The sequence below is a fragment of the Fusarium verticillioides genome, chromosome 3, assembly GCF_000149555.1.
Source record: "Fusarium verticillioides 7600 chromosome 3, whole genome shotgun sequence".
NCBI lineage: Eukaryota > Fungi > Ascomycota > Sordariomycetes > Hypocreales > Nectriaceae > Fusarium > Fusarium verticillioides.
In genome coordinates, this window is record NC_031677.1 from 3,217,537 (window position 1) to 3,241,959 (window position 24,423).

Below are 24,423 nucleotides of genomic sequence, written 5' to 3' on the forward strand. Positions count from 1 at the left end.
GGCTACTGTGCATCAAACGCGCTCGCTCTGAATGGAAAAGAAGGCACTCTCTCCAACATCGCTCAACTTTGCACCTATAATTTCTGCGAAACTCGATTGCTTTTTTTTTCTTCTATTTTGCTTCACTCTAATGATCTCATAGAACTCATAGAGAAGCCAGTCTGGAGATTTTCTTTTCCCCTTCGCACGGTTTCACCTCTCTTGCGCTCTGCTTGCACTATCACTTCACCTCATACTTTCCTTCCAAGCCTTTGATACCCAAGTCTTCATCTTTTTTGAGCATTTGGGATCTTATTTAGCGCCATAACCCAACGGGGATTCAGCCTTGAGTGGTCCTTGTCAAACACGGCCAAGTGGCGGCGGCTATGCACATTTCCTCCCACACATATTCTAGTCGCTGGGCCTTTACTCAGCAGGCCTGTCACAAAAGCGCATGCTTTGAAGTATAATAAGGCTTTTCACGTATGTATCTTCCCCTTCATAATTAATTCTCTTAATTGATGTTTACTAACAAGTTCGATAGAAGAATTATCTGTGCGCTTCTCAGCACGTGTGTCGCCAAATGGATGAGATTGTGGATGATCCCTATTCCTGGGATATCGACGTGGTTGTTAATCGACTCTGCGCTCCTGGGGTTCCATGGAGTCGAGATCCTGCATTCCTTGCCACACGTATCCAGGAGGAGGAGTTTGATGGCAAGACTCTATTGACCTTTGAACATGTGTGTTCGCGTCAAGAGTTGATGGACTGTCTCGGCATTAGGATCGCCCGCCACAAAGCTGCCCTCGCAGAAGCTATCGTTACTCTCCGTTCTAAAAGCAAAGGGTATTGGGAATGGCAAGCCGACTTCAGGCGAAAACAATCTGGATTCCCTGGCGAGGAAACCGAAACTTCAACACATGCCACGGAACAGCAGCAATCCTTGAATCTTCTGAACCGTGATCATTGTAAAGAAAAGGAGACGCCCGTTTCCGTTTCTGACACAAATGGAACGATTCCTCATGCTGCAGGGGACCCATTGCAGGAGGAGTCAGATAATCAAAACCACACGCACACACACGAAGCAAATGGCCAGCTTCAACTCTCGACGCATTCTCGCCAGCCGCCCATTCATGAGCCTCCAGACCAACTTCCCGAGTTTCATGAGAGGTCTAGTAAACGCAGGCGGGTGGCGCCCATGCTGTTGACAGACATACCAAGGAACGCTGATCCCGCTTTCCTTCCTACGGAAGCTGATGTGCTAGACTATGCGATCACTAAGGCTGGGGTGGAGTTTGCTGACGATGACTCTGCAGACTTTCCGTGGGATAATGCACCCTCGTATGCCTACCTAGGCAAGGGCAAGATTTCAAGAGAGGATATGCTGACCCCAAATGGCATGTTGAGTTCTCTCCTCAATGAGAGCGACGATTCCTTTACTTCATTCAGCATCAATGCAATCCCACCTGGAAGAAGACTCGCGGCAAACAACATGCTCAAGCGGCTTCTCACAGGCCGCTATCGCATACCTATCCATTCCTCTAGGTCGCCAAGTCATCTTTCCAACGAGTCTGACGAGATCCTCGAACTCACCGACCTTGACAAAGAACTGGACGCTGAGACCTTGAGGGAGATAAAGGAAGAAGAGGCCGAGAACGAGAGACTTGATGCTCTTGACAACAATACCCAACCTTATCCTTTTGTCACAGCTGAGCGAATCGCAGAGATATTGAACGAGGCCATAACAGCTATTGAGGAAAACTGGACTGAGAAGAAGCTCCCAAAGTATGAACGGAAAGCTTATAATCTATGGCAGAAATCTCGCCGCCTTGGCATTAAGGGCGTACAAATTCAGAATGCTTACAAAATGGCTAAGCATCTTTTCGAACGACTCCAGAAACTCTGTCTAGAAATCCAGAAGATTGACTCAGCCTCCGAGGCACATTACCGAGATGCAGCCAAGAGCCTTGAGCAAAGTTTGGAAGACAAGAAGTATCAGGAGTGGTTGATTAAGTTGCTTGAATCGTCAAGGCCACCCCCAAAACCACAAACAGTGGCTCGTCCGAAACCACGCACCGCGCGGCAGCTGGACACTCTGGCCCTTATGGAAGACGAGATTCTGACTAGCTCCGAAGAGGAAGATTTCGTCGTTCCTGACAACCACGTGGCTGCAATTGAAAATGGGTTGACGACTGATCGGGATTCAACGCCTCTCCATATGAAGCAGGAATGGGAAGACTTGGAAACTGACTTCATGGATTTAACTCAGGATGACATAGATGAACCCCAAGGCTTGGGTTATGACATGACTAATCCCATCGATTTGACTAGTCCTGCCAAGCAAGCGAATAGTCCCTTGAATGGAGATCGAGGAAACGCCATCCCTCTCGGAAAGAATGTTTTTGTAAAAGAAACTCTCGATGCAGGCCCTTCTGATGCAACCATCACCAATGGAGAGAGCTTGGCAAAGGGCGACTTTGCTAACGTCCAAAACAACCCACTTGAACCCGATGTTGTCGATTGCCAGGCTCCCATTAACCATGTCTCTAAAAAGGTTCCCGACGAAAACCAAAGGCAAGAGACCAGCCCAGAAAAGCGACGTTCTCCACGTCCAGTTGGCGACTTTCAGCTCCCACCCATTGAGAGTTTTGGCGATCTTCAGAAGCTTGCATCTCAACCGCTTAAAAATTACGTCAAGCGCAACGATCGCTGGCGATTGTTGATCGGTGAGATGTGGCACATGGAACATGCCCGGCGGAAGTCAGCAGTAGATCTGATATTATCAGATCACCCCAATAATGTATGGGGGGGGCATATCCAGCCATATTTATTTGAACCCCTTGAAGATCCCGAACAGCTACCACAGGACAACGTAAAGGTGGTTCTTTTTGACGTTGTACGTCTTTGTCGCTGCTTCTTCGTTTGTCAACACACAACAGAAGAACAAATGCTTTCCTATAAAATGGGAAAGTTGAGGAAAACATTGAACCAGGCACGAGTCAAATTCTTCGAACCTCTCTGTCTGTTCATAGCGGCTCTTAAGCCTCACTTCCCTCAGGATAGTCAAATCTATAGACAAGACATGGATATTCTCGATGACCTTTTCCCAGAGGAACAGGATGAGATGGATGACCTTGACAATGTGTTCGAGGAAGGGCGTGCGGGGCGTCGAAGACCAAAAGAAAAAGAAATCATCCGTGATAAAGCAGCCGTGGATCTTCGAGAACGCGAGAATCAAAGGCTTAGGGAACAAGAGGCTCGCAGAAAGAAATTGAGGGAGACCCTCGCTCTGGATGGCTCAGTGTCACGGGATGGGACTCGCCTCATCATAAACGAAAGCAAAGAAGAAGACCAAGGTCTTATCTACATCCACGAGGATATTGGTCGTCGCATCAAGGATCACCAGATCGACGGCGTCCGTTTCATTTGGAACCAGATTGTGCGAGACCCCAGTGTTCGACAAGGTTGTTTGCTAGCCCACACAATGGGACTCGGCAAAACGATGCAAGTCATCACTGTCCTCGTGGCTTTGGCAGAGGCCGCACAGTCCAAAGATCCATCTGTAGTGGCTCAAATACCCGCAGATCTGAGGGAACCGCGGATTCTGGTTCTTTGTCCAGCTGCCTTGGTGGACAACTGGATGGATGAGCTTCTCAAATGGGCACCAGCGGATCTACTGGGTGAGCTACGCAAGGTCTCATCTAATACACCGGTCGAGGAAAGGGCTGCGGTGGTGTCGTCGTGGGCTTCCGGCAGAGGCGTCCTTACACTTGGCTACGAAATGTTCAAGATAATCATGAACATGTCAGATGAGCTAGCCGATCTTCTGACAAATCGTCCGGACGTGGTCATTGCCGACGAGGCGCATAAGATGAAGAATCGGGAGTCGCAAACTAACCTGGCTTGCTCGCGCTTCAGGACAAAAAGTCGCATTGCACTTACAGGGTCACCACTGTCCAACAGTGTACTGGAGTATTTTGCCATGATAGACTGGGTTGCCCCCAACTTCCTTGGCCCGTTCTCCGAGTTTAGCCACATATATGCCACCCCAGTCGAGCGAGGCCTCTATAACGACAGCACACCAGCTGAAAAAAGGAGGGCACAAATGAGGCTGAAGGCGCTTGAGCAACTTGTGGCACCGAAGATCAATCGCCACACGATCGCCGCCCTAAAAAACGACTTACCACCAAAGCAGGAGTTCATCATATTCGTGCCTCCGACGATACCTCAGAAGCAGTTGTACCAATTGTACATCAGGGGTGTAGGAAGAGAAGGCACGGACTCGCAAGCTGAGACTTTTGCTGCCATCAACCATCTTGGATTGATTTGCAGCCACCCACGATGCTTTGAAGCAAAGGTGAAAGCAATTCAAAAGGGCATCCGCTCGAACAATGACAATGAAGACAAGTCCTTCCCCAAGTCTATGATTCCAGAGTTCTTGAAAACGTTGCATTCTTTTAGGGACTTAGACACGCCAACGCTTTCATTAAAGACAGAACTACTGACAATCATACTCGACGAGGCGCGTCAAGTCAAAGACAAGGTGCTCATTTTCAGTCAGTCCTTGCAAACATTGAATTATATCGAAAACATGTGCAGAATGCAGAGAAGGACAGTTTCTCGCCTAGATGGCAGCACACCAGTTCCGAGTCGACAGCGGCAGACAAAAGACTTCAATGAGGGTAGCAAAGAGGTGTTTCTGATATCTACAACTGCTGGTGGTGTAGGACTCAACATTCAGGGAGCTAACAGAGTTGTCATTTTTGATGTCAGATATAACCCATCGGATGAGCAACAAGCGGTGGGCCGAGCTTATCGTATCGGTCAGCAAAAACCTGTATTCGTTTACCGTTTCATGGTCGCAGGGACTTTCGAAGATAATCTTCACAACAGACAAGTTTTCAAGATGCAGCTGGCATCGCGAGTTGTTGACAACAAGAATCCCATCAGCTGGTCAAAGCGCAAAGGCGACGTAGTGTCGGTGATCAGAGATTGTCCGCCAAGCGATCTCACCCCTTATCTGGGCAAAGACAGAATTCTGGACAAACTGATAAATCATCGCCAGAACGGCGAGAGCATCCGATCCATTGTGACAACGGACACTTTCGAAGAGGAAGATCTTGGCGCTGCGCTTACTGAAGATGAGAAGAAGCAAGTAGCTCAAATGATCGAGCTGAATCGTCTTCGAGAAACCAACCCAGAGGAGTATTTGAGGGCGAAAGACCGAGTGGATTTGAAGGAGCAGGCTAGGTTGTATGGAGAACAAGCTGAACTTCTTCGTGCGAGTTCGGTACCTCAACAGCTTGCCTCTCGATCAACTGGTGATACTTCGGGTATGCTTCACCAGGTACGATTTTCGCCTCCAGCAACCGCTCCGTCTCTTGAACAGGATGTCTCAGGCACCGAGAAAATATCTCACGAAACGAGCTCACCTGTAAGTCCCCCTCCCCCTCTTGGCATGCTTTTGGGTTCCCTGCTTACACATACAATAAGACAAACCAGCCTATGGCCCAGCAACCTGCAGCTTCTAGCCATGGCCCAGCACCAATGCCAATGGCTGGTGCGAACACCTTTTTCGGAGAAATTAATCATTCTGTGCCATTGATTGAGCCGCAATCGACCCCGGCCATTCCTGCACAGTCGCGCGCGAGTCCCATCTTTAAGCAAGGTGGAGTCTTCAACGTAACCGAGAACCCTGCTATGGTCGAGTTCGAGGGCTGTCTGCGTGAAAGCCTTGAAAAAATGCAGCAACGCAATGTGCTACAAAAAAAAGGTAAACCTGGTGAGATAGCCAAGTCCACAACCATACGTGTGAACGAGGTCCGTAGGAAGGGCCAGTATGGGTTGCTCCCAGACACAAAGCATTGGAGGGTACTCATTCAGCTTCTGTCGCACGAAAAATGGGTGATTGCAATTGCCACAGGCCTTATAGCGCCAGAATACTTGGCTCAAGCGGAAGAGAAAGATCTCGAAAAGCGACTCGAAGCCATCAATGCACTCACCGAAACGGAGATCGCTACTCGGGCACTTGAAAAGACCAGTTCTCCCGACCCAAATGTATGATGCTCATCAAACCCCAGCTCTGGACAGCCCTCTTTTCTGCCACTCTCCAACCTCCTTTTTCTCCTCATCTTTCCCTTTTTGCGCACCTTCACTAATTTGTTATTTCAAAGAATTTGCAGAACATCAGGCGTCGAAGCTCACACCAGGGTGAGAAGCGATCCCGGGCTACAGATGATATGAAAGTAATGCGGGAAGCAGCGGACAATAGGAGAAACCGAGCATTCCGTCTACCACCATGGGCAAATGAGGCCCTTTTTGAAGAGAAAACCCGAACATCACCTGCAATGGGCACTCGAGAAGGACAGTTCGGCTTCAGGGATGTTACGCCTGGTCTCTAACTTGAGAGATCTTATAATATCGTTCGTTTCGATTGAGGATTGGAGTTCACGGGATTATGCAGATGGGAATGGTGATAGTATGGTGTCTACGGGAAGATAGGTTTCGATGGCGTTTACGGCATGGCATAGCATTGAGCCAGATGATACCCTTTTTGAGGACGCATGAATATGCAGATCTGTTTAGAGCGGCAAGTGGGTTCAATTGTCAAGCCCATATTTAGTCCCCCGGCAGGAATCTATCGATAATAAACTTCACGCAGCAAGTAATCCGTGGTCTGAGAGTTGGAAACTAGCTAGATGATTTGCATTGTAGGTCGAGAGATGTATTCTGCAAGCATTTCTTTCCTCTGCCATGTTGGGACGCATTCCATGTTTTCTGTTGCTTCAAGAGTTCCGACCGACATGATCAACATCTGGACAGTTCGGTGAAGCAGTAATTATGTTCCCAGGATATCTTCAGCCATAAGAAAGGATTCTCTCTTGTTGAAGTTACAACAAACTATAGACGATAGACTTCGGCAATTATGCCTCAATTTGTTCAACAAGGAAAATCTTGCCTTATAACTAGTGCGTTTAATGAGTACGTGCAAAACCACCGGTTTCGGGGATGGGCGAAAATGCCTTAGCGTAGGTAGCTTTTCACCACTCTACCTACATCCATAGCCATCCATACTTGGGAGGAAGAAGACGGGACAACTCAATGGTTGAGCAGTGGGTATGCATCGTACGAGACATTTAGTACGAGGCCGAGGGTGGTTAATTTCAGAATCGGGGATCTGGCCTGACATGCAATTCTTTAGTACGTAGTATCATTATCATGTCTGACAAAGTTGCTGCATGCCGAACTAATAACAAGTTAGGGCATTCGGAACCCTTATTACGTTGGTTACTAATTTTCTTTCTTCGGAATGATGAAAGTCTTTCAGTTGATGAACCTCGTCGTGTCCGCCTTTCAATGACACTTCAGCGATGGACAGATCTAGCCCTTGCTGGGATCTAGAGTGCAAAAAGAACCAGCCAATCACGAACGAGGTATTTCGTTACGGCTGTCCCTGAGTTTGACTCGGGCGCTGTCTCCCCTGCACGTACCAATACCGGCATGTGCGGGTTTCGCCTTTTGAGGCTGCGGGCCGCTGTAGGCCGCTGTTCATATTCTTCACAACTGGTGAAGAACACCTGGTAGGTAAGTACTTTCGGTGAGTATCTGTTGTAGGGACGTTGATACAGGTAATAAAGTACCTCTCATCTCGGTACCTCATTCATATTGCCAAGCTGACTGCCTAGAGTGGCTCAAACAATTCACGTGTCAAACTAAGGCAACCTGTACGAGTATACATACACCTAGACTACTAAGGTAAGTCTGCAGGAAATGCCATGCATCGGTAGAAGAATGCACAGCTCACTTGCCCGAATAGGGAAATTTGTGCGGAGTTGAACTCGTGGAGCGCTTGTCAGAGGTGGAGAGAACGAAGAAAAAGGACGGAACCGAAACGGAAGCATTCAGTGGGTCAATGACCGACCGTTCTTGCCGAACCACCGCCGACTTATTATTGATTCCAATCCTACCTCAGTCACACTCACTTAGTACATAGCCGCTATATTTTCCACTGTCTCCTTCCGTTTCTCTCTCCTCACATTTCGACACCGCCGACCTCGCTTTTCCCCAGTTAGCTGCTAAAGGCTCAATTGCTGTGGATTGCCTCGCTTCTTGCGGCTGACTGTAAGCCCTTGTTCGCTTTTTTCGCACGTCTCGCATCTTTGCCCCTCCAAGTCCAAAAACACCACGTTTTGCCCCTCCGATTTACTCGACGAAGGCATTGTCCTCCCAATTCTACGAATATTGTCGAATACACGCAACAATGGATGCCGTCCTTCGTCAGTCCAAGGCCATGTGCCCTTTTATGAAGACGGCCACGCCTGCCACTCTGCGTGCCCTGTCCACCTCGACTCGTGCCCTTCCGGCTCCCGCCTCTCCATGCGGCGGCACCATGTCAAAGCTTCAGCTGCTTGGCCAGCGATGCCCTGTCATGGGAAAGGCCATGGCCGTTCAGACCGCCAAGAGTCGCGCTTCTGGTTCTGTTCGTGCTTTCTCTGGCCACTCTAAGACTGGTAAGGCCAAGATTCACACTACCCGCAATAAAGAGGCTCGCGCTGTCGACCGCCCGCTCTTTGATGGCCGTGACAATGGTAAGTTTTCTTTCAGCTAGAAGTGTTCTGGGTAATGCCGTCTATTCTTATTCTAATTCTTACCCCTCAGCTCCCGCGCCTCCTAGTGTTCACGCAACCCGAAAGCCTACTTCTACTTCTCCGACCGCTGCTGCCGCTGCCGCCGGCTTCCACTCTCCTGGTAAATTCGATTACGAAGGCTTCTACAATGCCGAGCTCGAGAAGAAGCACAAGGACAAATCATACCGCTATTTCAACAACATCAACCGTTTGGCCAAAGAGTTTCCCCGTGCGCATATGTCTGACAAGGAGGATCGAGTAACTGTATGGTGCGCCAACGATTATCTAGGAATGGGCCGCAACCCTCATGTCCTCCGAAAGATGCATGAAACATTGGAGGAGTATGGCGCTGGCGCTGGTGGAACTCGAAACATCTCTGGCCATAACAGGCACGCCGTTGAGCTCGAGAGTACCTTGGCAAAGCTGCACGCTAAGGAGGGTGCTCTTGTCTTCAGTTCCTGCTATGTCGCCAATGATGCGACTCTCGCCACGCTCGGCAGCAAGATGCCCGATTGTGTCATTCTCTCCGACAGCCTGAATCACGCATCCATGATTCAGGGTATTCGCCATTCCGGCACCAAGAAGATTGTTTTCAAGCATAACGATGTGCAAGATCTCGAGGCTAAGCTGGCATCCCTTCCTCTGCATGTGCCCAAGATCATCGCCTTCGAGTCAGTCTATAGTATGTGCGGCTCTATTGGTCCTATCGAGGAGATCTGTGATCTCGCCGAAAAGTACGGTGCCATTACTTTTCTCGATGAGGTACATGCCGTCGGTATGTACGGACCTCACGGTGCTGGTGTCGCTGAGCACCTTGACTGGGAGGCACACGCCAATGGCGCCCCTCGCGGGACCATCATGGACCGAATTGACATTATTACTGGCACTCTGGGCAAAGCTTATGGTTGCGTCGGTGGCTACATCGCAGGCAGCGCCAAATTCATTGATATGATCCGGTCATTGGCCCCTGGCTTCATTTTCACTACTTCTCTCCCCCCTGCCACAATGGCCGGTGCTCAGGCTTCCATCGAGTACCAGATGGACTATGATGGTGATCGACGACTCCAGCAGCTACACACTCGCGCTGTCAAGGAAGCTATGAATGCTCGAGACATTCCCGTCATCCCCAATCCTTCTCACATTGTACCTATCCTTGTTGGCAACGCCGAGACCGCAAAGGAGGCCTCCGACATGCTCCTCAATGACTACGGAATCTACGTCCAGGCTATCAATTACCCGACGGTCCCTGTTGGCCAGGAGCGGCTCCGCGTAACCCCAACTCCCGGACACATCAAGGAGTACCGTGACCAGCTTGTTGAGGCTATCGATGAGATCTGGACTCGTCTCGATATCAAGCGAACCTCTGATTGGGCTGCTGAGGGTGGCTTCATTGGTGTTGGCGAGCAGGGCAATGTACAGGAGCCTCTGTGGACTGATAAGCAGCTCAACATCGAGCAGGCTACCAAGGATATTAAAGCTACCGGTCAAGCTGTCAACAGCGTTACCGAAGCTCTTCTTGAGCTTGAGATCAAGCAGACCTCTCAGGCCGCTACTGCTGCTTAAGCGACGGGAGGAACCTAAGCGCACTGGCATTGTCAATGGATGGATGATGGGCAGTATTCAAATTCACTTCTATGCAAGATGCAACACTCGTTTTGAGATATCTTTTACCATTTATGCTGCCCTCTGGACATGCAAATTGATTTATTCCCCATTACCACATCTTGTGAAATGGAGTAAACACATACCATTGTTTCGCAAACATTTGTAGACTTGTTTTTACGAATTGTGATTATCATGACCACACAGTTATGACGGATAATTTATGCTACGTAAATCAGGTCATGATATGCTGGCAATTTCGGAACAATGTTGTACCGAAGTTTCTGAATAATAGGTTGGCGGAGCTGAATGGCGATGCCTTGTCCACAAGGCGGAGACCCGGTGAGATTTCGTGGTCCGTCTCCGTCTTGGTGACAAGATCCCTGCTTCCCGCCAGCCTTAGACCAGTCAAACGACAACCCAAATGACAGGGGTCCAGATGATATCGTTCAGTGTCTGGGATATCGACGCCGTTTTCAACTCCGTCTCCTTTTGCAAACCGCATTTTCTGCTTCTGTGAGGCTAACAACAATCAGATAACTCAGTAATGACAACATGAGCCCCAACTCTACTCAGGCTAAGAACAAGGGACCCAAGGCCTGTACAACATGTGCTAAAGCTAAGGCAAGGTGCGTCCCTGGGCCTCTAGGGAGCCTCAAATGCGACAGGTAAGTTACAATAATTGGTTCTTTTGAGGATGGTGTTGTTCATGGCTTGTGTTGGGTGCTTTTGTCCCCAACCCCGTCTGCTTGCGTGCATACACACATGTAAGTTTGTGGTTAGGTACAGCTGCTGACATCAGAGTCTCAACTTTCAAGGTGCCATCGACTAGACAAGCCATGTGTTAACCAAACTCCGGCTCCGGCCCGGCCCCGTAGAAGCCCAAAGCTATCTAAGATAGCTGCTTTGGAGAAACGTCTTGAAGAGCTGTCCTCGCACGTGAGGCGTGAGTCTTCAGAAGAGGAGCACTCTTCGCCTCCACCTTCGACGATTGAGAAACGCTCAGAGCTGTTGTCCAAATCTGACGCCTGGGGTTTCAATCACTTGTTTCCCTTAAAGCCGGGGATTGAAAGTACCCCCGGTCAACATCCTCCACCATCAGCTCCGGACAAGACACGGCCATGGGACTCCTGGTGGCCCACGCCCCGTGAAGCGGAGCTACTTCTCAACAGCTATAGGACAATCCACTCATGTCTATTTCCGTTTGTATGTGTTCCTGGGCACATGACAGCCCTGGAGCTACGTGAGCATCGGCCATTCCTGTGGAAGGCTGTCATGATGGTAGGGCTGTTTCTTGATGGAGCTAGGCAGGTTAAGCTTGGCCAAGAGTTACTAGCTGAGATTGGGCGAGCAGCTGTCGTAGATGGCCTGAACAGTCTGGATCTACTCCAGAGCTTGCAAATGCTGGTGGCATGGTATGTACTGATGTGGCAACCGTTTTGTTAGCATGCCCCTGACTTTCCGCAGGTTTCACTATGCGTTGAAGGGCTCTCAAGTGACAAATCTGCTGTTCCTTGCTAGAGCTATATGCGTAAATTTGAGGTTCACGGAAGATACGAGCCTTCAAGGAGAAGAATCTGATCGCAATCTTGATCATATGAGAGTTTATGCTGGCACTTATTACCTTAACACTTTGTAAGAACTACCTGCCTTCAGTCTGAGGTTTTCTGACATGGATTAGAGTGTTCACAGCGAACAAGCGGCCTGATGTACTTATGAATACCAGCCATCTTGAAATGTGCTGCAGAGTTCTGGAAAGAACTATGCAGCACCCCTCTGATGAGTACTTGATAAAGCTGGTGCGCATTCAGCAGCTGGCACAATCCATATCTGTCACAATGTCCGCGGAGAACCTAAGTCAGACCGCCAGCAAACTACCATTGACAATGGTAGTGCAATCGTTTGAGGAGCAGTTACAGCTGTACAAAGATAACCTTGGCCCACGGTTCGCTGATAACGGTAAGTACAATTTGTTTCACCCCATTCCGATCGTCTAGCGCTCACCATGGTTTAGATAATCTCAAGACACATGTCAACGTAGCCGAGGTGCTCCTCTATGAGATCGCTGTCTCGGACCAACACTCTGCAACATCCTATCTTCCTCTAACTGACCGACTCCAACTTCTATGGGCTTGTGTCCGATCTTTAAAGACATTTTTCGACATCCGGTTCGATCATCGAGAAATGGAACGCCCACGTTTCCTGTGTATGAGTGCGTCTGAACTTGTGTACACTATCATTGTTGGTATAAAGGTCGTAACACTTCAATTGCCCGGGTGGAACCTTGCCCAGATACACGCAGAGCTTGACATGGTAGAGGTGATGAGCCAGCAAGCCCAGGATCTGGACATCATCGTGGGGCGCCGCAAACACGGCAACATGCTAGGTACACCGACCCCCGGGGGAACGACAGCAGCTACACCCGCGCCTCCGCCAGATCCTTTCGAGAGACTTGTGAAGCAGCTGAAGTCAGTGAGAGATTTGGTCAAGGCTGAGAGACAGCGTCTACTTACGGGATCTGGTAACGCTGATCTCGTAGACTTCAGTCAAGACTTCTTGATGGATGATTCAGGAACGGACTTTTGGCAAGCGGCGGCTACGAGAGGCTATAATGTATGGAACATTATTGGTGACCCTGGTGTCCTGAATGAGTCGACTTGACGCCTTACGAAGTCGGTGAAGAAGGTTGGATCAACATCTTAGCATTAGGTCGTTGTGTCACTCAGCAGTGCTCTTTCTCTTTTACGTGATGTAAAGCAAGCTTGTCCAAGATATGGAGTTTATTTATTTTTTATTTATTTTTTATTTTTTTATCTATTCAGCAGTTTTCGTTTCCTGTCTGGCGAGCTTTATTCACCAGGGATGGCATTGATATCCACTTCAACTGCCTTGACCTTGGCCATATTCAGCCACCGCAGGTCGCCCTTGGCAGTTGACTTTCGGATATTGTACAGCTCATCAAGGAATGTCGGCACAAATGAGCCTGGTCCACGGACTTCGTTCCTCTCAGCGGCGAGCTCAGCAGCGAGTCCAAACATGACAGTTGCGGCGACAGCAGCGAGAAGAGGGTCAGTGTCGTACGCAGCAACCATGGCGCTGACTGTTGTGCCAAGAGTACACCCAGTGCCTGTGACTTCGCCAAGATAGGGATGTCCATTGCTGATGGCTATAGTACGAGTTCCGTCACTTACGAGGTCGGTGGCGCCCGTGAGTATGACGACGGTGTGCCGGTGCAAGGCGATGGAGCGTACAAGGGACGCCTTTTGGGGAAAAGTGAGGGAAGAGGTTGAGTCGACGCCCCGTTGCGTAATTGTGGCGCCCGCTACAGTCTGAATCTCGCCCTCATTGCCCTTGATGACGGTAAAATGCCCAGCATCGAGAAGAGTCTTGACAGCATTGCGACGAACGGTGGTAGCACCAGCGCTGAAAACATGAGCAAAGCTGATTAATTGATGGGATTTTGGAGGCTTACCCGACAGGATCAAGGATTATGGGTCTGTCAGCTTCATTGTAGGCCTTGATGGCTTGGATATAGTTCTTAAGTCCATCAGGAGTGACGGTGCCCATGTTGACCACAAGAGCACCACCAAGTTTGGCGAGATCAGCAGCTTCTTCCGCATAGTTGGCCATGATGGGGCTTGCCCCAACACAGAGAGCCACATTGGCGGCAAAGTTTTGAACGACCTGGATTTCTAGCATGAGAATTTAACACGATCATCACATGAACCGAGCTGTACTCACCAAGTTGGTCATGTTATGAGAAAGGGGCGTCTTGTCGGCTACGGCTCTGATAACTTCGGGGATTTTGGCGACGATGACTTTACCGAGGAGATCACGGGCAACGGTAGCTGGCTCGGGAGCGGCGATGAGGGCGCTCACCACAGCAACTCCATCGAGAGACTTGGAAGGGGACCCGGCTGCAGCGAGAACAGGGGCAGTGTTGCTGGCGTTGATACCGCCTATACAAACAGTAGGGACGGAATCATAGCCAGCATGATATAAGGCTGAGAGAATATCCCGGACTCCCGAGGGACCGATGATAGATTTTGTGTCCTTTTTCCTGAGGGCATGGTCAGGGGCTGATGTGAATCACACATGATGCTTGGATATCACTCACGTCTGAGTTGAGTAGACTGTTCCGATACCAAGGTAGTCAGCACCGGCTTCGCAAGCCTTGAGAGCTTCTTCTTTTGAACTTGCGGTCACGCCAATGATTTTGTTGGGACCAAGAAGATTTCTTGCTTCTTCGTATGCTGTACCGAATGATCAGATCACATCTTGATGGGTACCCAGGCAGTGAGAGATATCAACATAACATACCCATATCATCCTGTCCAATATGAACACCCTCGCAGTCTATCTCAGCGGCAATGTCCACACGATCATTGATGAGGAGGGGGACATTGTAACGACGGGCAATGGCGTGTAGCTTCCTGGCTGTGTCTACAGCGACTGGGCGCTCACTGTGCTTGTCTCGATATTGAAGGAGGGTGACACCGCCTCGCAAAGAAGCCTCAACTACTTGTTCTAGGCTGCGATCACCAAGAATCTCTGGTGTTGAGTCTGTGACCAGGTATAGGCCGTAGTTGACTGCGGGCTTGGCCATGGTTGAAGGTTGATGGCTGATGGTGATGAATCAGGTGGACGGCTTTTGGCGGGGTTAGTGCCTGGCAATTGATGACATAGTTGGGAGTGGAAACTTGCATATAACTAACTCTTTTTGGCTTATGTTGTGCCTCTGTTGCTATTTTCCAATCAGAGTTGTGTTTTTTTCTCTTGATTTTTTGCAAAAAGGAAAGATATTTGGGAGGGCAAGGGTGGAGTGAGCGATATTGCAAGTGATGAGGAGATTGATGAGTTAGAATGACATAGGGTAGGTAGGACAAGGAGTTGCACAACTGTACCTAAGCTCAAGACTGGGCAGTACCTCACTTCGGTTATGCTTCGTACTAACCTGCGTACCTACTAACTCATATAAGTTATTGATAAGGTAATAAGGTTACTAGAATTGGTATTTTCTCGAATTACTCCTATGGCTCCAAGGTTTTCCAACAATTGACTAGTGAAAACAATGCATCTGCTTGGGATGTTGAGCAGAGCAACCTGAAGCCTTTACTTTTATTGTTGGGAAGGGAATTATCTCAACTACCTATCCAACCAATGGATTCTTCCAATGATCGACCTACCACCCTAGAACCTCGAGATATCTCGACCAAAAATCCATGTAACCAACCAGTAGAACGGAATCATGAGCTTATTCTTTAGACTCATACTCTTGGTCAAATACGCCGTCCGCCACAGAATCCACGCGGCTCGACCTTTGAGCTCATCAGTACCCTTCTGATGAATGGCCCTCCAACCCCCAAGGTACGCCATTGTACCCCAGTTGCGGAAGTGAAAGGGAGCAGTTGGAGGCCCCTGAGAGGACGTCCCAGCGTTGAATCTCTTGCCGAGATATGTAGCCTGTTGACTTGCAACTTGTGCAGTGGCAGGAAGTGATTCGCCTTGGATATTGGCGCAGTCACCAATTGCGTAGACGTCCGGGAGTGTCTTTGTGATTTGTTTGCCGTTGGAGTCTTGGGCTTCGACCTGGACACGAAGGTGAGAATCAACAGCGAAGCCGCCTGTTTTGCAGTTCTTTGCGATCTTTCCCATTCCCTCCACCTCTCGCCCAACTAAGTTGCCTACCAGAGGGTTCTGCATGAGACCCGTGCTCCAGACGACAACGCCTGCTGCGACTTCTTGAGGTTCCTCCTTGATACGCATCAGGAGAACATCGTCGTCTCGTCGAATGCCCTCAAGGTGATGCTCGGTCTTGACTTTAATGCCTGCACGGCTGAAGATGTTTGTGGCGTATGCGGCCAGATTGCGATCAAACATAGGGAGAACCTTTGGTGCAATGTCGTAGATGGTGATGGCAACGTGAGGCATCAGTTCGGGATACAGCTTGGATAAGTCTTCGTGTATAAGATCGTGAAGCTCAGCCGCGTATTCGATACCTGTAGGGCCGCCACCTACAACAGCAAAATGAAGTAGTCGCTTCCTCTGAGCCGCGCTCGTACTAGGCAGAGAAGCCTGCTCGAACTTCTGCAGCACTTTTAGACGCACTGTTCGAGCATCTGTGGCATCTCTCAGAAAACATGCATGCTCCTTGACACCCACAACACCAAAAGTCTGACTGTAGCACCCGACAGCCACTACAAGCTTATCATACGGGACCTGGAATTCGAGGCCCTTCAACAGATCCTTGCCCGAGCGGGCTGTGACTCCATCACGCTGGTTAGCTTCAACGGTAATGTTCTTGTTGACAAAGTCAATATCAGAAGCCCAAGCCTGGTGGAACTCTGTAAGACCGAGTTTACGACAGGGTTCAACAGCAGCACGGAACTCGAGAGTACCAACAGCGGTTGAGGCGATAAGGGGAGTGAAGACGAAGTGAGAGCGAGGTGAGATGAGAATCCGAGAGGCTTGAGAGGGAGATATTGTTTTTGCCAGAGCGTATCCAGCCCAGCCCGAGCCTAGAACGACGATGCGCTCCTTCGGTCCTGAGAGAAAACTCATGTTAGTTAGGGTGGTGACAGGAGATGAGATGCTCCGAGGCCATTCAGGTCTCTTAAGGCGCAGAGGCAAAAGCACACGCCAATTGACCCCCATAACAAGCTACCGCACTCACCTTCTTGAGTCACTGTACTGGCCAGTCTCTTGCAAGTGACTCGTCCCAACTTCACCAACAAACGCTGTTCCGCCCCCCTACGCCCCAGACCAAGTCCGATCATGGCGTATCTCGTAATTTCACGTGACTAGAAAACCCGTCGTACAGTACCACGGAAACGCTAGGCAATGGGTCCTTGATGATGCAGATTTGTAAACAGTATAAGAACAGAATATCTAACTTATTAGACCGTGGGTATGCGGTGCCGCAAGTCTCGCCGTGTAAGTGGGTGTTTTGGCAGGGTCGTTTCTCTAGCTGCCTACACTAGGATAAAAAGAACCGAGATAGAGTGATGATGAGTGAGTGAGTGAGTATGTAGTCAACAGACGTTGTCTGGGATTTACTGAATGTGTTATAAAAGCCGTAACTAAGCGGGAGTTGGTGCTATTTAAGTAGCTACTTCTAGACTACCTACCTACCTACCTACCTACCTACCTTACCTAAGGTATCTATATCAATCCATCGTCACTATCTTCAGCTACGTACGTACCTAGTGTTTTACTCGATGTCATAGCTACTAACCTTAGGTACTAAGCCTGGTTTGTAGGTACCTGATACCCCTTCCGGGCGATCTACCACTGGGGGGGAGTTCCCTGTAGCCGGTACTTGCGCCTGGGACCCCCCCGGTCCTCCCGGTGAGCACTCCGCCAACGATAATTCACCGGAGCCGACCCTTACAACTTCTTGCTCACCTTGAAAGTTTTCCGCTCACGAGCTTGGGCTCACGGTCACGGACTGATCCGTGTCTCCGGAATCTGTGATACCCAAGACCCGGCTGTCCGATACTATAGAAATTTCTACTGCTCCGAATATACCAGCTGACTCACATGCCCTTGCTACACAGCACGCTCCGAATATACCCCTAAACGAGTTGGGTTGTAGATACCATCACATGTCGCACATAGCATTTCAGCCTCATGGTAACTTAAGGCTAACAAATCAAGCTTCTCCATTTTACATACATAGTAAACTTCTAATAGCTCATGCTAGTGTAAACTTTCTACGTCGTGGCATGCTTATTCCCAGCCCCCCCCCCCCCCCCCCCGCCTCATGCTGCTGTTAATCATCTCTCTCCTTTTATCTTATTGTAACATGGCATCCAAACTCTCTCCTAACACTCCCTCAATCTTGAGTATCCATCGGTGTGTCTCCCGTTCAACTACCTCGTCATCGTCCTCTTGCAACTCGCTAATGCGAGGAAGCATCTCATGCAGCATAGACAGCCACTCTTCGCCAAGACGATCTGTCAGTGCCTGCTCACACTTGACCGCGGCAAGTCTCACTGCCGCAGACTCGGATCGCAGGTGCTTCAGGAGGGCGGAGTTGAGCTCCTTCTGGTGAGCCTGTGAATCTGCCGCCGAGGCCAGCTCCACAGTTGTTGGAATGAGCTCTTCCGTCACTTCCACCGTACCAGCATGTGAGAACTGCTCCATCAGGACCGGTCCAACGGCGCTAAAGTGGGCCGGAGCCTGCCAGAAGTCATCCTGGTCGTGCTCGAAGCAGTTGGCCAGGGTCCGTAGTACCCTTGACCAGAGTTGTCTCTCCTCTGGGCTCTTAAGATCCACCGACTTCAAGATCCTAACTGCATCCTCGACAATGTATGTAGCGTAGTTGGTAACGATCGATTTAAGAGTGCCAAAGAATGCCTCAAGGAATCCATAGACACTGTATTGACGTAGCGAGCGTCCCACTCGGTCGCTTTTCGACAACCCGGAGCTTGACCACTCCATGAGCTGAACAAAGACAGGCCGGAATGCCGCATCGTTGAGCTTGTAGATCATCTTCAACGCTTTGTCGTTGGTGCTGGCGTCAAGAGCACTGAGCCTCAAGAGGTCTTGCTCAGCAATCTCACCCTTAGCGCGCTCCTGTCGTCGCAGATCAAAGACATTTGTGAGAATGCTCGATAGCAGCGAGGCATTCTTGGAAATGCCAGACTTAGAGTGCTTATCAATGGCCAAGCCGAGAACATCAAGATATTCAGCAACAGCCTGTAAAAGTCAGCAACTCTCGTACACACTGTGATCATCAAACTTACAGAGAAGCCGGCACTTCTGGCACTATTCCAGTTTCGGTCCAGAGCCGAGAAGATCTCTTTCGCCTCAAGTTGCTTAGCCAGGAAGTGAAGACAATCAACACGGCTTTCCTTCGTATCATCATCCAATTCGATCTCGGCCGATCGGTTGGAGATTTCCAGAATGCGATCAACATATGTTGAAAGCATGTAGGGAAGGTGCTGAGCCAGAGCGCTGATGAATCCGTAACAAGCAACATGAAGTTCCTCATCGCGAGCATCATCCCTCAAGCTTTCGGCCAGGTACTCGACAGCCTGCGGGATTGCCCTCGGCAGAACGGGTACGATGGCGTCTTGCAGTACATCTACGAGCGAGGTAAGGCACAAGAGAGCCATAACTCGGAGCCGCTCCTCGGACTGCCCCAAGCAGTGCTGGCCAGCAATTGTTGTAGCTGCTCCCACAACAGCCTCGATATCCTTCTTTCCATACTTTTCGGCAATCTTGTCAACGCATGTGACAGCGGTGTGCTTGTAGCGCATATCGGTCGACTCTCTGATACCGGCTGTGAGCTGCGGAAGGAAAGCAAGCAAGACGGTTCTTGATGCTGGGTCGGTATTGCTCTCCTGTTCCACCCGAACCTCAAGAGCTCGTAGGACCTTTTGGCGCAGTCCCATGTCAGGTCTATCGAGCAGGTTCTCAACAGCCTTGATAAACTCTCCAATGGACAATAAGTTGAGATGATTGGAGAGAGCCTGTCCGCAGCGGCCATGGAGAGTTTTATTCGCCTTGACCGTATCAGCCAGAACAAGGATGTTTTCAAGAAGTGTGGCATAGAGCTCCCTCAATCTCGATGCTTCCATATCATCCTTCTCCATCAAGCCTCCGATCTGCGCTCTGAGTTTCTTATTAGCTAAGAAGCTAGGGAAGGCCGATAGTTGTCGGAAGGCAATGGCTTCGACATCTTTATTTTTGTCTTCAGTCTCGTCAGTGACACCAAGGAGGACGAGAGAGATGCCAGGCTTTGCCTTGAACAGGTCAGCAATAAGATCGAGCTGCTTGACGAGCGATTCGAGCTGTGTTGGGATGCTGAAGTGATTCAATAACTCGATAATAAATTGCAGCAGAGCGTCACTAGCACCGTACCGATCAACCAACATACTGATAAGAGCGTGGAGGAAGTCTTGTGGGCCAAGAGTCTCGACGAGGGCCACAAATAGCCCCTGTCGTCGATGAGCGGGGATGTGCTCGTATGCCGTTGTGAAGCTGACAAGAATATCAGAAGCACCAGCGATGGGGCTCTTCTGCCCTTGACGCAAAGAGTCGATCAGTGGAGGTATAACTTCCTTGATAGTCTGAGACACAACATGGGCAGAGTAGTCGTCGCTTTGGCGAAGTACCGAAGTACCCATGAAGGTGAAGATGGGCATGACACTATGCAGGACCAAGTTCGGCGCGGTCGTGGCCAGACTGGCAATCAGGAGAAGGGCAGCATTCTGAACAACGGGGCTCGAAGATCTTTGGATGCAATTCACAAGCAAATCTCCGTACCCACCAGAGCTGTCAATAATGAGTTTCTTATTCGCCTTGTAAGCTGGCATCATGGCCAAGAGGCTTCGGAGAATGAGGTTCTGTAGATAGCCCAGCTCAGATCCGACCACTGTTCTAAAGTGCTGGAGCTCAGATAGGGCAGTAAACAGGCCATCCAGGAGCTCGGGATGCTCAACGGGGTCCGAGTTCTCGACCAGCTGCAGAACGAATGTGATCTTTCGCAGCGACTGGCTGAGTTCGGGAGTAACCTGAGTGATGAGACCACGGTCAGCTCCAGATGAGCTAGTTCGGCGGCGCTTGTTGGGTGGAGGCTCAGTGACCATCTTCGTTCCAGTCTGTATCGACTGAAGGAAGTCATGAAGGATATCGGTGGTGAGTCGCACGTTCCTCAAAAAGTCAGCCGCCTCTGCAGAAACAACTGATTTGCTGTCAGTTGAGACTGCCGATTCCTGGGAGATTTCCAGCAACTGATCGGCAGCCGTTGACTTGACATTAGGCTTCATGGAAGACCACATCTTCTTCATGCGAGTGAAAGTTGCACGAATAAGATCAGCCTTTTCTCTTTGGTTTGGATCTCTGAGAAACTCCAGGAAAAACTCTAAGCCCGCGACGTCGTTTGGCACCACAACATCAACAAAACAGTTGTCCATATCTGACTTTTCTAGACGTTCTGCGCTGCAGAGCTTAGCTGCCTCATCCTCGCTTATATTTGCCCACCATTGCAAAACAGGGAGTAGAAGTTGCGTTCTTGTCGTGGTGCTGACGCCTCGGACTTCGTTGACGGTCTTCAGCAACCTACTCTTTACCAGAATCAATGGTGTGTTGACGATGTGTGAGGCCAGAAACTGAAGGAAAGATAGTCTTCCAGGCTGAGACAAGTGGTCCTTTTTATCTAATGCAGGGCTCGGCTTGGACTGGTATTTGCCTTGCTCAATTGCGGTACGAAGGACGGCAGTGATATGTTCAGGGTCCATAACACACTCCTCAACGGTAGGAAGAATCTGAAGATGTAGGACTTTGGCGACAACATCAGATGGTAGTGACATTATTTCTTTGGACTTTCCATAAAGGCTCTGTTGACCCCAGAGGTCGAGTCCCGTAGAAGGAACTGGAGGAGTGTATAGACCAGTGAGGACAGTGATTAGATCGGCCGCGGCTTGTCGGACGCGCTTCGAAGGATCGCTGAGCGCTGAGATACAGTAGGGAAGAAGAGCCTGGAGATCGGCTTTTCCGGCATCACCAACTTTTAACCTTTTCTTAGTCATGTCCAGAGCTGCGACACGAGCGAGGGCTGGATAGGGACCGCTCCAGATACGAATGAAGAAACTGAAGTACGTGCAGTCCTTGAAAGCGGTCTGTCGGTGAAGCTTGGGGTTGAGATCGAATTCGGAAAGCAGGCCCTCATTTTGCGAGCTATTAGAAACAACAGAAAAGAAAATATGACTGAATTCGTCAAAGATCTCGCCGGGTTGAGGCACGAGACAAGGAGAGAGCGTTTCGGACCGGCTGGAAAGTTCCTCGAGTAACGAACTCAGATCCTGGGGTACATTCTTTTCATTATTGCCATTACTCATCTCTGTATCGTCTTTGGTCGAGTCGGGGAGTCGTCGAGAGCGGAATGAAAGGTCGAGCTTCATCTCAAGCTCCTCAATATCGAACTTGACTTCTTCGATAACGGACTGGATAGTGGCGCCAGATTTACCGGCGCTCTGAGACAGAGCAATCAGTGCTGAACCGAGTTCCCGTCGAAGTGCGCCATCCTCATCATTATCATCGCTAAGTCGGTGCGCGGTCAAAATAAGAGACTTGAAGATGACAGCGATTTGTTTGTCCTTGAGGACCGAGCTGCTGAGAATAGTGATAATAGTCGCCAAACCTCGAGCGTCGCCCTTCTTGGTAAGTCTCTCTATCAATGCGAGACAGAGACCATTTGCTAATTTGTCCACCCGCCGCTCTTGGCCGATCTCTACAAGTAACTTTCCAATATCTGTGACTTTCATAAGCGCCTTTGTAGTCTTGCTGCTCATTTGCTTCGCAGAACGGTATTGCGCCAAGATAGCCAGACAAACAAGAGCAGGCCGCACCGTGTCGTTAGTCCAGCCATAAACCGTCTGGTCCATGAATGCAGTGACAGCGTTATCCTCAAGGTTGCCCTTGGCGACAAACACTGCGATCGCCATGTATGAAGCAATCTGAATACTAGGGACTTTCTTCATGACCAAGGACTCAGCAAAGACAGGTCCCAGTCGATGAAGCAAAGCCTGGTCATTCTCGCTCTGAACTGCAGCTCGGCCTGATCTCGTCTTGTCTAGGATACCACTGACGGCCTCTGTCATGATTCCGGCCCAGAATGAGACCAAGGCAGGATAGTTGTACTGTATCCGACATGATTCGAGGGTGTACTCGGATATGAGAGTCAAAAATGAAGGGTGCTGAATTGCCTCACGAACCAAGACATGTCGGGGAGGCGATGTGACGGAGCGAATGTAAGGGTCGAGGAAGCGGAAGTTGTGGGGGATCTTGCTCGGAAGAATCGAAAGGAGGGTAGCGAAGGCTGGTATAGAATGGTAAGGCAGGAAAGTGAGTAACAGTGCTTGTGTGTTTTCCTCATGAATTCTTCGCAGTGTTAGTTTGCTTTCCCGCACCAATCGCAAAATACATAGCCTTACCTGAATCTTCGAATGAGCCACTCGATAGACTTGATCGCAGGCATCAGCCTAAGTCGACTGCCCGCCAGGCGCAGGAAGGCTTCAACCCGGCGGTCCAGTTCTTCATTCTCAGAAGCTGTGAGCTGGGTACGATCTTGGTTCTGACTCTCTTCGCTGAAGATGGTAGACTGGAAGGGCGCGAATCGAGCATCGAGTTGGCAGAGCTCCTCAAAGCCCTGGAAGCATGTTGTATAAAGAGTTTGGTAGCTCTGAGTAGCAGCGACTCGAGGTTCCCATATCAACGACTTGGAATGTGCAGCCTTTTGCGCCTTAACGTTGAGAGTGGACTTCGAATTGGCAGCCACCTGCGCCAATTGAGCAGCGAGAGCAGTCGCCATGATTGAAAAGGCTGCGACTCAGGCTCTGGGCGGTAGATGGCGTAAGGATGTCGATGAAATGGTCACTGGCAGCATTAGAGTGCAGCAGGTTTGAAAATATTTTGGCGACTACAAAAAGAACTTTGTTATCGATAAGAAACGTATGGGTTCCACAGGCACCCCACATATGCACCTTACCTTATCGGGACGTGAAGACAATAGAGGAATATTCCTATCTGGACCTTCGCTGCGCAAGGTACATATGAATTGCAAGTATGATTATCATCATCATCACCACTGTCTTGGGAAGACCAATATACTAACTATCGGCGGAGTTGGTCCCATAGCTCCCTGTCCTAAAGTTGGAGCCATATCCTTCTGGTCCCCGCCACCCAGCTGGCTGTATTGACTACCCAGAAGAACATTGACTCGACAATCGGGGTCAGTATCAACAGTGGGCTCCTTTCCCATATGTCTCAGGGAGAGGGAAACTTCCGAGATTAATATATCGCGGTGCCAAAGTAAACTGGTCTAAACACCCACTAAGTTATATTGAACTTATCCAAATGTTTTCATTACTTAGATACGAAGTACCAAGTGTTTCTGCTTCTCCTTGACATGATATCAGATTCTATACGCGTACCGTAGATACCTATAATTACCGAGGGCCTAAAAAGTCGCCAAATGGTTCTGATTTGAGTCTTTACAGCATCTCGTTGGATTATCTTGTAACAGTTGTCAAGCACGCCGCTTATGGGGCACAACTCGGTAAGACTTGAAGTTGGTAGTAAGTGAATAATTTCCTGTTCGAGAAACAATAAATACCCTAGGTGAATAATGCTCTGAAAGATACCTATTCAGCTCGCTGAGACTTCCGAATCTTGTTCATATGTAGATACGCATGTCTCAGTCCAATGT

The 24,423-nt window shown here is 49.6% G+C and overlaps 6 protein-coding genes across 11 annotated transcripts; 3 read left to right on the plus strand and 3 right to left on the minus strand.

Annotated features, from left to right (window-relative positions):
- The first annotated feature begins 66 nt into the window (after nucleotides 1-66).
- FVEG_05313 (hypothetical protein) lies at nucleotides 67-6,732 on the plus strand. 4 transcript variants are annotated; one of them, XM_018893483.1, is made up of 5 exons: nucleotides 67-462; nucleotides 524-5,413; nucleotides 5,473-6,036; nucleotides 6,153-6,189; nucleotides 6,241-6,699. In XM_018893483.1, the coding sequence occupies exons 2-5, from the start codon at nucleotides 563-565 to the stop codon at nucleotides 6,378-6,380; spliced, it is 5,592 nt and encodes a 1,863-aa protein (XP_018750337.1). In that variant the 5' UTR covers nucleotides 67-462; nucleotides 524-562; the 3' UTR covers nucleotides 6,381-6,699. The 4 variants fall into 4 exon arrangements, with proteins under 4 accessions (XP_018750337.1, XP_018750336.1, XP_018750339.1 ...); XM_018893482.1 differs by having other exon boundaries at nucleotides 6,153-6,732; XM_018893485.1 differs by having other exon boundaries at nucleotides 5,473-5,752; nucleotides 6,153-6,729.
- A 1,174-nt stretch (nucleotides 6,733-7,906) lies between these two features.
- On the plus strand, nucleotides 7,907-10,427 carry FVEG_05314 (5-aminolevulinate synthase, mitochondrial). The gene is made up of 2 exons (XM_018893486.1): nucleotides 7,907-8,567; nucleotides 8,638-10,427. Exons 1-2 carry the CDS (start codon nucleotides 8,240-8,242, stop codon nucleotides 10,167-10,169), a joined length of 1,860 nt encoding a protein of 619 aa, XP_018750340.1. The 5' UTR covers nucleotides 7,907-8,239; the 3' UTR covers nucleotides 10,170-10,427.
- A 114-nt stretch (nucleotides 10,428-10,541) lies between these two features.
- FVEG_05315 (hypothetical protein) lies at nucleotides 10,542-13,031 on the plus strand. Its single transcript, XM_018893487.1, has 5 exons — nucleotides 10,542-10,876; nucleotides 11,027-11,623; nucleotides 11,676-11,843; nucleotides 11,890-12,167; nucleotides 12,223-13,031. The coding sequence occupies exons 1-5, from the start codon at nucleotides 10,764-10,766 to the stop codon at nucleotides 12,867-12,869; spliced, it is 1,803 nt and encodes a 600-aa protein (XP_018750341.1). The 5' UTR covers nucleotides 10,542-10,763; the 3' UTR covers nucleotides 12,870-13,031.
- Nucleotides 12,954-15,054, minus strand: FVEG_05316 (hypothetical protein). 2 transcript variants are annotated; one of them, XM_018893488.1, is made up of 6 exons: nucleotides 14,913-15,054; nucleotides 14,529-14,856; nucleotides 14,326-14,461; nucleotides 13,950-14,268; nucleotides 13,681-13,892; nucleotides 12,954-13,631 (listed from the first exon to the last, which is right to left on the minus strand). In XM_018893488.1, exons 2-6 carry the CDS (start codon nucleotides 14,812-14,814, stop codon nucleotides 13,058-13,060), a joined length of 1,527 nt encoding a protein of 508 aa, XP_018750342.1. In that variant the 5' UTR covers nucleotides 14,815-14,856; nucleotides 14,913-15,054; the 3' UTR covers nucleotides 12,954-13,057. The 2 variants fall into 2 exon arrangements, with proteins under 2 accessions (XP_018750342.1, XP_018750343.1); XM_018893489.1 differs by having other exon boundaries at nucleotides 12,964-13,631; nucleotides 14,924-15,018.
- Nucleotides 15,055-15,149: 95 nt separating this feature from the next.
- Nucleotides 15,150-17,326, minus strand: FVEG_05317 (NADH dehydrogenase). Of its 2 annotated transcripts, XM_018893491.1 has the most exons (2): nucleotides 16,882-17,326; nucleotides 15,150-16,753 (listed from the first exon to the last, which is right to left on the minus strand). In XM_018893491.1, exons 1-2 carry the CDS (start codon nucleotides 16,982-16,984, stop codon nucleotides 15,399-15,401), a joined length of 1,458 nt encoding a protein of 485 aa, XP_018750345.1. In that variant the 5' UTR covers nucleotides 16,985-17,326; the 3' UTR covers nucleotides 15,150-15,398. The 2 variants fall into 2 exon arrangements, with proteins under 2 accessions (XP_018750345.1, XP_018750344.1); XM_018893490.1 differs by lacking the exon at nucleotides 16,882-17,326 and having other exon boundaries at nucleotides 15,162-16,877.
- A 615-nt stretch (nucleotides 17,327-17,941) lies between these two features.
- On the minus strand, nucleotides 17,942-23,606 carry FVEG_05318 (hypothetical protein). The gene is made up of 3 exons (XM_018893492.1): nucleotides 23,150-23,606; nucleotides 18,956-23,096; nucleotides 17,942-18,908 (listed from the first exon to the last, which is right to left on the minus strand). Exons 1-3 carry the CDS (start codon nucleotides 23,524-23,526, stop codon nucleotides 18,003-18,005), a joined length of 5,424 nt encoding a protein of 1,807 aa, XP_018750346.1. The 5' UTR covers nucleotides 23,527-23,606; the 3' UTR covers nucleotides 17,942-18,002.
- Between the last annotated feature and the right edge of the window lie 817 nt (nucleotides 23,607-24,423).

Excerpts from the sequence above, each read along its gene's own strand:
- FVEG_05313 (XM_018893482.1), top strand. The coding sequence starts at position 563 with ATGGATGAGATTGTGGATGATCCCTATTCCTGGGATATCGACGTGGTT. Across the intron at positions 5,414-5,472 it reads CTCACGAAACGAGCTCACCT|ACAAACCAGCCTATGGCCCA; the intron begins GTAAGTCCCCCT and ends ACATACAATAAG. Across the intron at positions 6,037-6,152 it reads CCAGTTCTCCCGACCCAAAT|AATTTGCAGAACATCAGGCG; the intron begins GTATGATGCTCA and ends GTTATTTCAAAG.
- FVEG_05314 (XM_018893486.1), top strand. The coding sequence starts at position 8,240 with ATGGATGCCGTCCTTCGTCAGTCCAAGGCCATGTGCCCTTTTATGAAG. Across the intron at positions 8,568-8,637 it reads CTTTGATGGCCGTGACAATG|CTCCCGCGCCTCCTAGTGTT; the intron begins GTAAGTTTTCTT and ends CTTACCCCTCAG.
- FVEG_05315 (XM_018893487.1), top strand. The coding sequence starts at position 10,764 with ATGAGCCCCAACTCTACTCAGGCTAAGAACAAGGGACCCAAGGCCTGT. Across the intron at positions 11,624-11,675 it reads TTGCAAATGCTGGTGGCATG|GTTTCACTATGCGTTGAAGG; the intron begins GTATGTACTGAT and ends GACTTTCCGCAG. Across the intron at positions 12,168-12,222 it reads CCCACGGTTCGCTGATAACG|ATAATCTCAAGACACATGTC; the intron begins GTAAGTACAATT and ends ACCATGGTTTAG.
- FVEG_05316 (XM_018893488.1), bottom strand. The coding sequence starts at position 14,814 with ATGGCCAAGCCCGCAGTCAACTACGGCCTATACCTGGTCACAGACTCA. Across the intron at positions 14,462-14,528 it reads TATTGGACAGGATGATATGG|CATACGAAGAAGCAAGAAAT; the intron begins GTATGTTATGTT and ends CATTCGGTACAG. Across the intron at positions 13,632-13,680 it reads ATAATCCTTGATCCTGTCGG|CGCTGGTGCTACCACCGTTC; the intron begins GTAAGCCTCCAA and ends TCATGTTTTCAG.
- FVEG_05317 (XM_018893490.1), bottom strand. The coding sequence starts at position 16,862 with ATGGGGGTCAATTGGCGTGTGCTTTTGCCTCTGCGCCTTAAGAGACCT.
- FVEG_05318 (XM_018893492.1), bottom strand. The coding sequence starts at position 23,526 with ATGGCGACTGCTCTCGCTGCTCAATTGGCGCAGGTGGCTGCCAATTCG. Across the intron at positions 23,097-23,149 it reads TGGCTCATTCGAAGATTCAG|AATTCATGAGGAAAACACAC; the intron begins GTAAGGCTATGT and ends AACACTGCGAAG. Across the intron at positions 18,909-18,955 it reads CCAGAAGTGCCGGCTTCTCT|GCTGTTGCTGAATATCTTGA; the intron begins GTAAGTTTGATG and ends TGACTTTTACAG.